At 43.9% G+C, this 12,087-nt stretch overlaps 1 protein-coding gene across 5 annotated transcripts in view; it reads left to right on the top strand.

Moving 5' to 3' along the window:
• CTNND2 (catenin delta 2) overlaps window positions 1–12,087 on the top strand; it is a 661,272-nt gene that overhangs the window by 622,381 nt on the left and 26,804 nt on the right. For all 5 annotated transcript variants that reach the window (XM_040977415.1, XM_040977414.1, XM_040977418.1 and 2 more), the window contains 2 exons: window positions 4,056–4,266; window positions 9,682–9,766. In XM_040977415.1, coding sequence (XP_040833349.1) covers window positions 4,056–4,266; window positions 9,682–9,766 — 296 coding nt within the window. The remainder of the gene's footprint in view (window positions 1–4,055; window positions 4,267–9,681; window positions 9,767–12,087) is intronic.

The raw sequence follows: 12,087 nt of genomic DNA, 5'->3' as shown, positions 1-12,087 counted from the left end.
GTTCTAGGCTAGGTAACCCAGGGGAAAACCTAACACAGATTTGATTCTGACCAACTGGTGATGGTGGTGGAGTTGGGTTGTCTTCTGTTGTGTTTTGATGTGAGAGCACAGTGTGCTTTTATTTTCTGTGTGTTCCCATGCTCATGGACCCTGCCAAGCATGCTTGCTTAAGGTGGAGGCAGGGCAGAGTACACACTTGGCTTTTACAAATCTAGGGTGCTTTGAACCCAGTGGCCTGCATGTCTCATGGGGTTTTGTCATATGTCTCCTAAAATTCATACAAGTTGTATGCATGCTTTTCTTTGCATGAAACAATAAAATCAGTTTTCCCATTGTTATTAAGTGTTAAGATTCACTGCTTTTTATTATTATGCTGATATTATGCTGTAGGGATGAGAGATCCCCAGACTACATTTTAAAGATCAAGAGCCCTGGCTCGCTTCAGTCTAGGTTCTTGTCTTCCCACCTGTGAGGAATACATTGGAGAGAGGTAGATAAAGATGAACAGAAAAGCAGCATTTACTGAAAGACATAAAGAAAGCAGCACAGTCAGATGTGAGTCTGGGAAAGCTCAAGAAAGAGAATTGCCCCCTCCCAGATCATCATTTTATAGGATAGAGGTGCTCAGGGCAGGGTCTGACCGAAGAAACAGGATCAGTGGTGGGGCTGCCACACACAAGGCCATCTCCAGGAGGCTGGTGCCTGACAGAGGGTGAAGCAGAGCTGCCTAAAGAAGAGTGTGCCTTGAGCCTCTGGCCATGCAGAACGAGCCTGCAAGGCGGAGGTGTTTGGGCAGTGCCCACCCTTGGGGGTTTGGCCATCCTCAGTTCTTATCCTTTCCTGACCTCCTGTTTTGCTTACATCAGCCACAGCTGGAAATTCCTAAGCCATCTCTCTGTGACCTTGCTGTTACAGCCAGAGATCCTTGTTAATTTTGGTCCCAAAATAATTGTGGTCACCTTCCAAACGGAGCTCTCAGCAAGAAGCACCCTGTGACTTTGCAGTCTTTGTCTACCTTTTGCTTATTTTAAAATCAAACTCAGTTATAAAGACAGAAGAATCAGAACTTCCATCCACTGGTTCACTCCCCAAGTAGTTGCAAAGGCCAAGTTTGGGCCAGGATTCTCGTGTGAACTTGGACCCTCTTCCACTGCCTTCCCAACCGTGTGCATTAGGAGGCTAGGCTGGAAGAAGTGGAGCAGCCGAGACTGGAATCAGTGCTCATATAGGATGCCAGAACACAGACAACTGAAATCCATACCTCTCTCCATTGCTTGCTCTCTAGGAAAAAAAAAAAAGCAGCAGTGCAATCACCTTGATGATATTAAACTGAAAGATAAATAATTGCCCACCCACCCTATTGCCTATACCTGTATTGCCAAAGATATTTCAGACCACAAGGACCCAAAATTTCAAAAATCAAGGCAAGAGTGGAAGTTGGAAGGAAGTGAGCATTGTGATTTATCTCTTCCTTGAGCTGAGAAAATTAGGGGACGTGGAGAAGTTAAAGGCAAAAGCAGCTTGTGTTGCAGTGTTTAGAATTCCAGCAGAAGTTCAAATGGGGAGGGCTTTGTGGTCATGAAAAAGACCTTACCCTTCTGCCACATTGGATGTTCCATTGCTGGAACATTCTTCTAATGTGCCAGGGCCACTTTGTAAAATACAACTTCATCTTGGCTCTCCTTTGATCTATAAAGCAAATCCAAAATGTCCACCTCTCCCCTCAAGTCTTCTCCAACAATCTCAGGCCAATTCAACTTCTTGCTTCCCTGAACTGGTGTTGTACACATGCAAGATAAGACCTTTCATGCTGTAATTATTTGATGTTCTATATTTCCTTTCCCCTCAGATTACCTAAATATTTTGAAGCATTATAAAGAGATAAAATTTCCTTGTACCCAAGTTTCTTGTAAAGATAGGATTCAGATTCCAATATGAGAAGACAGTTTTTCAGTACATATTTAAAGGCAAAAAGAAAGAAATGGGGGGAAAATATGTGCTTATAATAACTGGTCAACTTTACTTAGAGTCTTCATCCTTAAGAGATATCTTTATTTTGACTTGTTTATTCACATGGATTATCAAAAATATGAACTAAAATCAACCTCCTGTGAAAAACATCAAATTGCTAGTGAAATATCAGTAAAATACTGGTATTAAAGATATCAGGTAAAATCTAAGTTTCCCCAGCAGTCCAAACTAGATATCATGGTGGCTGCTTGTATCTTCCACGTGGCAGAGTTCGTTGCGAGTGACACCATTTGTGCTGTGTGTTGGAGGTACCGGAAGAAGCCGCCCAGCCAGGGGTGGGAGGAGGGGGAAAGAGCTCTGACTGCCACAGGAGTATCCCAGCAACACCTTCCCTCATCCAGGATTCATGGATTGGGGTTGTAATGAAACCACACATCCAAACTTACCTGACATTTTTCAATTGGTAGCAATGGCCAAAACTAAGAAATGCCGCAGCCCAATCATTGTCTCCGTTTTACTCTCACTCCCACAACCTCCCACATCCCAAGACCAGTTACTTCACAGACAAGACTGTGAAAGTCCCGTTTGTACTGTGATGGAAGATTTTTAATTTACGTTGCCTGTCCTCCATTACTTAGCTTGTAAAGAAAAGAAAAAAGACACATCCATCTTCTCGTTTCTGTGGAACTCAAATTCTTCCAATGGTTTGTGAGGGGTTAATGAGCTGATAAAACTCCCAATGTGCTGAGCTCAACAGAAGTCAGCTCTTCAAGTTGAGTCTGATTTAATGGTAAGCAGACTACATCTCTGTAAACCAAACCATTTTAAGAGCTGTTATTAGGAAGTGAAAAGACTATATTTGGCTGTTTACTGGCAAACCATTTTTGCCAGGCTCTTATTGAGTTATCATGAAGTGAATGAAGATGTTTTTTTCTATTTCAGTAACTTAAACATCAGCATTTTCTGTCCAAGCCAAAATCAGCCACCTATATATAGGACAAGAGCAGATAGCAGCATTACAAGGACCTATGTTTTATTTATTACTGACTGGAGTGAAGACATCATTGCCTGTTCCCACAGGGTTCCTTTGTTTGTTCCCAGGAATCATCCATCGAAGAACTAAACTGCAAAAGAGGGTAGCATCTGGAGGTATTTATGGAGACACAATAGTTCACATAGCCGTGGCGAGCTAACCAAGTGTCTAATTGGGGGATGGGAGAAAGGAAGAATCTGATCTTACACTTCTGCCAAATCCATCCTGAAAATGTAAAAACAGCTGGCGTTGCTACAGGCACTCATTTACTGACTTCTAGAAGTAAATTCAAGAACCAGAACTGGATGCTGCAAAGTGGCATGAGGCAGTTGTCTGCAGGGATACTGGGAGTGACAAAAGAGCCTTGTAAGGGGAAGGCGCCTCATGAACAGGTCATCCCGAGCGTCTCAACTGTGGGAACAGCAAGACTGGCAATGATAAAGGGAACTGGGGAAGCACAAACACGTCACGTTGATAAAGGGCGCGTGGTGGATTCATACAGTGAGATTCCACCAAAGAGACAAACACATAAGCAGGTGTTGAGAGCTGAAGACACCTGGCTCTGTGCTGGCGGCTGAGTTCCTCCCCTTGACTGCAGTGTCTGGCTTACAGTGGTGTGAGTGCAGAACTCATGTATGTTTGATTCTGCTTGCCACATGCTTGTGGTCTGACTCTTGCTTGTTTGGTAATGCAGGTTCCCACGTAGAACCCATCGAGGTAGTTTTGATGGTTAAGTTAGAACTGCCTTGCATTTTCTTAACATCGGTGCATATAAAGCAGAACGTCCATGCCTGGAAGTAGCTAACGTCTATTGAGTCCTACATCCTTCTAGAATCATGCACTGTTTCCCGTGCTGCTCAACCTTTACAATAACCTTCTACAACATATGTGCCATTTTCCCCTTGTTCTCTGTGGTTCTACAATAGAGAACGTTCCATAATGAGTATCGGACAACCTTACACTGATGTGCCACTTGTACCCATCTCTGCCACTCATCTTCTTCATCCATGTTGTCCTCCTCTCACCTCTTTCTTGATTTTCTTTCCCAAAGGCAAATACGCCATGCGAGACCTTGTCCACAGGCTCCCAGGAGGGAACAGCAGCAGCAGCACAGCGAGCAAGGCCATGTCAGATGACACGGTGACAGCTGTGTGCTGCACCCTGCATGAGGTGATCACCAAGAACATGGAGAATGCCAAGGCCTTACGGGATGCCGGCGGCATCGAGAAGTTGGTCGGCATCTCCAAAAGTAAAGGAGACAAGTAAGTCAGGTGGTGACATCCTGTGTTTGGATTGAGTGGGATGGTGCTGGGTACACTACTGAGTGTCACTCAGTTATTTGAGAGAAGGAAAGCAGCATATGATCCGTTCCCTTCCCAGCCCATGATGACTGTTGGTCTGCTGGTAATTTTGCTCTGACATGGTGACTGCTGGGATAATGGAAGGGCTTACTTGACAGAGCACCTGCATACTCGTGTATTTGTACAGCATGGGTAGAAACATAGCTACCTTAAGGTAGGATATGTCACGTTACCATTCCTCTGTGGCCACAGGACCCATGCCGTGATGATGTCATGATGTCCTTTTGCTCTACACCCTTGCAGCTCTGGGTAGCATATCAGTGTGCAGAAGGAAGACAGCCTGCTGGGCAGAGGGGGGAGTGTGAAGCAGTGAGAGAGAGCTCTGGTCTAACCCTGTAGCCACCCTTACTACCTGCAGTATTTGAGGCAAGCTATTTAATCTTCCAAGCTGCTGTGCCTCTGCTTTCCAATCCAGAACTGACGAAGGAGCTGTGAGTAAGCTCCCTGGAGGAAGCAGTAATCCACTTTCTGAAATGAATGGTCATTGCCAGGCAGGAGGGAAAGTGGAGACTCACAAGCAGGGATTTCAGGCAAATAGAATAAAAAGAGATAAGGCTTGGTGTCAAAGCAACTGGACCAGCACAGATGGGAATGTCTTCCAGTTTATTTAAGAACCACTGCACTCTTCCTCTGAACAGCTGAGGGCTATCTCCGGAAGCCAGGCTGTGAGTGTATAGCAACCTGGCGATTTTGCAGAAAACTTCACTGGCCTTAATTAACTTTGGCCACCTGGAAGCCCCTCCATGTAATCAAATATATTAAAAGGCGAAACCTTTTATTATCAGAGATCTATCTACTTCATGGTTTTTCATGTCCTCCCCCTTTGGTCCTTTATATCTAAATACAAAATAGTCACTATCAAAGACTGTGAGAGCTGCACTTTGGGACTGTGTGTTGATTCTCTAATCACTTCACTTAATTCTGGTTATTACTGATGTAATTATGTAAGTTTCAGGGTTTCACACCAACATGTGCAGCATCAGAACTTGCCTAGTGTCTGATAGCAACTGCAGCAGGTGTGGGATCACTGGCTGGGGTTATGCTGCATGGTGCTGTACTGAGCAGGCAAGCTCTGCACCACCTTGACAGAAAGCTGCATGAGTTCTTCTTTGGGTAATCTCACTAGGTGTTCGGAATGTCTAAATGGAGTGCCTTAATGTGTTAATGCTTTTTGGAACATGCACAGAGCCACACAATAAAAGCACAGCCCACAGAAACACTCTGAAACCGTTCTGTGTATTAGTGAGCTCTTCAAAGATTTAAGTATTTGCTCAGAATTACGGGTCTGGACAGCTTTGGGGAGCAGCTTGACATTTGCTGGACCCTCCAAGTGTCCATGCACTCTACAAAAGAGGCCTGAAAGGGAAACAGGACTTCCATCAATCCTAGGGCCAAAGGGAAGTATTGGATTAAACCACAGAAAAGATCATTTGAATAAATAATTGATGAAATATCATCTGTCCTCATCGCCAAACCAGGTGGCGCTGTTCGATGTGATCCCATCTTGACGTTAATGGAGGGGTTTTTATTTTACTAAAAGTGATCTCCTACTTGTCCCTTCTTTCAGCTGAAAAATTCTTTGTGGAATAGTCAGTTTTCTCATCTCATAGTTTATTTTTCCCCCCATACCAACAGCCTGGATGTATGAGTTTAATAAGAAGTGTTGAATTGGACAGAATCAGGCATCCTCCTGCTTGGTCAGTCTCATCCATTTCCAGTGCGGTGTATCTCCTTTTGTGTGTACCAACTGGTGGGATCTAAACAAGGAGTTTATAACTTCATATATCCTCATCTCCTACCGACACTTCAGTTTCATTATTGCTTTTCAGTGCTCATAAACCAAAGAGATCCAAGAGCATTGCTCGAATCTTAGCACAGAAATCATCATTTATCACTCACTCCTGTTAGGACAGTCAGCATGGAGATTCCCATAGCCTCATAATGTGTTTTAATTCAGTAGATAATGTTTATTAGAAATGAGTTTTTGGAATTGGATGTGATCTAATAACTGGCAATGTGGAACTATGAATCCACCTTAGTTCATTTATAAAATTCTTGCAAATATATCTACCCTAAACTGTTCTTCAGTGCTTATTTCTCAAACTTAAGTTCAACTCAAACCTGGCTTGTAGTTCAGATAGCAGAACAGGTGAGAGCAATGTGATTAGCATGATTTCCCATTTTAAAGATTCAAATATTTGCTTCCAAAATAGATATAAGCTAAGCCTAGCACGGTAACCTAGCAGCTAATGTCCTCACCTTGCTTGTGCCAGGATCCCATATGGATGCTGGTTCTAATCCCCACGGTCCCGCTTCCCATCCAGCTCCCTGTTTGTGGCCTGGGAAAGCAGTCAAGGATGTCCCAAAGCCTTGGGACCCTGCACCCGTGTGGGATACCTGGAGGAGGTTTCTGGCATCAGCTCAACTCAGCTCCAGCCATTGTGGTCACCTGAGGAGCGAATCAGCAGAGGAAGATCTTCCTCTCTGTCTCTCCTCCTCTCTGTATATCTGATTGGCCAATCAAACTCAAGCAAATCTTTAGAAAAATAGATACAAGCTTAGATCCACACTGGGACAATGCCTATGGTGTGCTGAAACCACACAGCTCGCTGTGTCTTACAAACTTAACCAGCAGCACTGGAGCTCTTGGAAGCTGCTACTTCCTCTGCTTGTGTTGGACAGCGGCGAGGGAGATGCCAGCTGAGCTGGTCAGCTGCCCCTGACTTGACAGCTCAGGAAAATCAGATATTCTGTGTCTTCTTAGAGTCTCCCACTCACCATTTGGAAGTCTTGATAACTTATTCTTCTCACATCAATTTAAGCATCCTTTATGGACAACCTATCCTGCCCATCTGGTTCACATACATTTGTTTTTTCTTTCAATTTCAACGGTTACACAGGAAATTGTGTTGAATGTGTCATTGTATTTTGTCATAAGACAGAAAAGCTATTAACAGTCTCGACTGTTACTTGTCACTAAAAGTCTGTATTGTGGCTTGGGTTATAATCACCTGTCACATTTAGAAATACTCAATTGTTTGCTTCAATCAATATTAGTTTTTCAGGTAGAAGTTCCTGTAGTACCAGTGTAGTTAGTGAATGGATCAAAATTAAAGTCTAAAAATAAAACAATGTTTCTTTGACCTTCACATGTTATTATTCACTGTGATGGCCTGACATTCTAATTGAGCGGTTAAAACCTGCTATTCATTACACATTCACAGTCTCTATTCTGTTACTAAGCAAGAAGTGCAAACATAAAAAAAATTACAGTGTAAAAAAAAATTACAGTGTAAGAGGGATTTTTCATACTAAATGTTTCTACTTTACTGTCACTACCTGAATATTAATGCATGTTCCTCTGGCATTTCCTGACTATTGTCATAGACAAATAGCCGACAGTAATAAAACAGAGCCAAACAGCATTCCATTTTTGCTCAGCATTGAATATACAATGATAGATTTCACCTTAATTATAGCCATGAAAATATTTAAAAATCTTATTGAACGATATGTTTATTTCAGAAACAGAGTCACAGAGACAGGGAGACACATATACAGAGAGAGAGAGGAATAGTGCATGGCTGATTCACTCCCCACATGACACAATGGCCAGGGCTGGGCTGGGTCAAAACCAGAAGACAGGAGCTCCATGCTGATCTCCCATGGGAGCGCATGGCTCCGAGGCCTGGAACCATCTGCTGCTTCCCTCCCAGGAGCGTGAGCAGGGGGTTGGATCGGAAGTGGAGCATCTGAGACCCAAACCGGTGGCCACAATGGGATGCCAGAGTTGCAGGCAGCAACCTAACCGGCTGCACCATGATGCCGGTCCTAAAAATCTTTAAATGAAAGGACTTTAAAGCATGATACTGTTATAATACTGAAATCGTTAAACAATTTTGTTAACCAAAAATGTAAATTAAATATAGCTAATCATTCCTAGATAAAAATTAATACGCACAAAAATCCTTTATTTTTCTTTGGAAAATAATTGGCATAAGAAATACTGTCCATCTCTGAAATAAGGACTGTAACAGCAACTGCACAGTTACTCTTAAATAAATGGACGCATAAACGGCAAACCTGATTGATCTAATTCACTTTGGCTCTCAAATCCAGCCCAGCTTGACCCACTCTGTCCACTCACTTCAGATTCCAAAGGCCATTTTATGTAAAGGCGTCTTTGGTCTCAGTTCAGATACTCTTCTTCAGCCGGCCTCAGGGAGGAGTCTTCATGAATGGTTGTGGGCGTCCCCATTCCAAGGGTCTCCATTCACATGCACTGGAGGTGCACAAACTACAGCCCACAAGCCAAATCTCACCCACTTTTTTGTAAGTGACATTTCATTGAAATACCTCCATGCCCATCCAGTTTATGGGTGAGATTGGTGAATCCAAGCTGCGGTGGTAGCATTTTTTGCACGTGGGTCCATATGATCCCTGAAGCTAAGGGTGCTTGCTGACTATCTGACTCTTCATGAAAGACATGGGGTAGCTCCCAGAATAGACCACGGGATCATAGGCAGTCACTAGAATTGCGCAGTTGCATATGAAACAAACAGGTTAGAATAAAGAATCTACATGTAAATAACAGCTTCCATCATCACCAAAGGGGCTGCCAAGAGTTTGATTAAATTCAATCAGCAGGTTTATTCACTTGGTCTTTGTTTTCAGGTACAGAATGACAACAGATCAAAGGCAAAATATTTTCATAGGGATTTCAAAGACATGACTCAAAGAAAAAAGAAAAGAAAAAAGGAGGCTCTAATCCCAAGATGTATGTGACCTTGGCGTCTTTCTCACTGTGGTCCAGAGGAAAGAACTTGAAGTGCAGGAAGGGCTTCATTTGTGGATGCTTAGCCGCATGCCTTCCTTGGTCTACATGTAAGAACATGCGCACAGATTCAGATTTGCTGCCAGGTTCAAGCCTGATGCCAGCAGCAGTTGGGAGTGCCTCCTGCTGGACTCCTGCAGGCATGCAGAGCCAGTCTGATGTGTGTGCTGGTGCGTTGGCACACACAGTGTGGGGGGTCTCTTCTGACCCCACAGGTATTGCCCAGCTTCATTAAGACCCCTGAATCTATCCCTCCCTCGTCACCGTGTTTTTCTACTGCTCCTCTTAGAGTCAGATCCTAACTCTGCATGGCATTGATGAGGAGGGGTCTGGGGACGGTGGAAGCATCTCCAGGCTGTGAAGCAGCAGGGAACTGAAAATACCAGGGGCATGTTTTGACCGTCCTTGCCAAGTTGTCGGTCTTCCCTTGCAGCTCAGCTGCTCCACTCACCATCTGGTAATCCCTGTCTTCTCTTTGTTAGACACTCTCCGAAGGTGGTCAAGGCTGCGTCTCAGGTCCTCAACAGCATGTGGCAGTATCGGGATCTGAGAAGTCTGTACAAGAAGGTAAGCTTTGATTCAGCTGCTTGGGACCTGAACTCTGCACAGACCAGGGGCCCTAAAATGCAGTATGTGGCCCTACGTGTACAGAGGCCCTTGTCCAGCAGCCATAGTAACTGCAACAAGAGCCTCATAATGAATGTATACCAAGATCTGGGGACTCCCTGGACCAGACAGACCCACACTCACACCATCTTGCCCTGAATCATCTTTGCTTTGTGTGATTTTTTTAATCTAATAATTGTGTGTTTTGGGGTGCAGTGTGATGCTTTGATGTATGTATAGATCTTTGGGTGATCAACACAGAATATTTAGCTACCTGTGATGCCAAACATTCTTCCTTTGTGATAAGAGCCTTTTAGAGACCTGTCCTCTAGCTTCTTTGAGATATCCAGTATTGCTACCTTAGTAAGTTATGGTATGAAAAAGAAGAAAATTTGTTTTCCCAACAGGTTGAAAAGTTTGAGCTGAGGGAGTTTGAAAAAAAAAAAAAAAAACACCACTAACTTTCAACAAGTGACACTAGAGAATTTTTCAAAAGTACAGAACACCAGATGTTGAGAATCCTGCCAGCCTGGGAACACTGAGACGGCTACTCTCCGGCCTGTCCCCTGTTCCTGAGCCGTGGGAATGCCAGCACACAGCTGCCATGAGTCGGAAGAGCTCAGGGTCCTGTGCATCTTCCCAGTGCAGACTGAGACGTAGGTCATACGTGTACAGGAATATTTGTGTTCAAAGTGGCTCCAAAATCAAACCTTGAGAGACAAAGACCACATCTGGAAAGTCTGATTCTAACCTAATTTCTGAATGATGCTCCATGGAAGACACCTGACTTCTCTGTTTTGGATGAGGGACAAGGGGGTGTGGCCTTAGTTTTTAATAGCATCTCCCAGAGGTTATTGCTGTGCTAGTACCAGACCAGCAAGCGTGAGTAGCTTACTAAGCAAAGGTGGAACATGTTGATTTGAAGGGTACGTAACGTAGGCAGTGATCTTGTGACAGATTAGAAGCAAATAGGGCTGGGGAAGGCTGCATGGTTCCATTAACACCTTCCCAAAGCAGCCCCTCACAGCCCCTCGCAGCCCCTCGCAGCCCCTCGCAGCCCCTCGCAGCCCCTCACAGCCCCTCGCAGCCCCTCGCAGCCCCTCACAGCCCCTCACAGCCCCCTGGCTGCCTGTAGGGAGGGGGAGTGCCAGTGCTGTTGCCAGGTATGCCTCCAATCTGCCAACCTTGGCATGTGACAGTTTATTGGGCAGAGATGTGGGGCTACAGCAAGAGGCAGGGAAAACCACCTTGCCAGAGGGAAGTTTAGTCTTTTTCTAAGCAGATAGGAAAAAGTAAATATTTAATAGCTATCTCTGCTAAGTTATCATCTATTTCTAGATTTCCCCAAGGCCTTTCTGCTTCCCTTAAGGATTCATTACTTTGCACTTTAAGTTTATAAAGTTAGGTTTTATGTAGTATTTCTGAAAGTTTTCCTCTTCCCTAAGAGGGCATATATTTAAGTGGAAAAAGGAGATTGCCAAAAGAAAGTTTTGGACGGATGTTCTAGGTTATACCCTTATGATTTCCTAAGGATTTTGCACGTGAAGATAAGCCCTTCATTTGAAATGGGTTCGGTTCCACTCTGCTTTGCTTGGATGGCTCCCTGCTCTGTTCCTTCTCTGATTCCTGCAGGAGCCAAATGAAACTGCCCCTAGGAACAGGTCATTGGGCTACCCAGGTAGCCAAACATGGGAACCAGGCTGTAAGTTAGACACGAGCCCATCGCTTGAGGAAATACTATTACCTCCAGTAAACTCCAGTTTCTCTTGGCACTGTGGTTTCCTCTTTGCTAAATACACCTGCTCACACACAAGCACTGAAAGGAGACTATGCATGGTGTGGGCTGAAAACTGGTATGAGTTCTCCATCCTCGTTTTGCTTTCGACATTGACATGAAGTTCAGAAAGTGTGTTTATCTTTTTATTTCTATGAAAACCAGAATCTGTTGCTAGGAATTTAATGGTATTGAAATGCATGCGTGAAAGACAGTTTCAAATGTGTTTCATGTGAGGTGACTCAAGAAGAATGAGTTGGAAAAAAATCAATGGTGGCATTTTTAGTCAATGCATGATTTAAAAGCATTGTGGAGGAGTTATACCTAATGCTCTCCAAATTCTGCAGTTGTGAAGTGAAATGAAGGCCTTTGCCTTAAGAGCAAAGCTCGGAGCCCAAAGAAAGCTCCCATTTGGAAAGTCCTTTTGTGCAAACACCAAATTCATTCATTTTGTATGAGTTTGTTTTAATCAGTGGGAAAATAGATTTCTTTTCTGACGTTCATTGCT

This window comes from Ochotona curzoniae, unplaced genomic scaffold, assembly GCF_017591425.1.
Source record: "Ochotona curzoniae isolate NIBS_2020 unplaced genomic scaffold, NIBS_Ocur_1.0 contig_2754, whole genome shotgun sequence".
In the NCBI taxonomy this organism is placed as follows: domain Eukaryota; kingdom Metazoa; phylum Chordata; class Mammalia; order Lagomorpha; family Ochotonidae; genus Ochotona; species Ochotona curzoniae.
The sequence above is the reverse complement of the archived record's forward strand: the minus strand, read 5'-3'. Positions and strand labels throughout refer to the sequence as shown.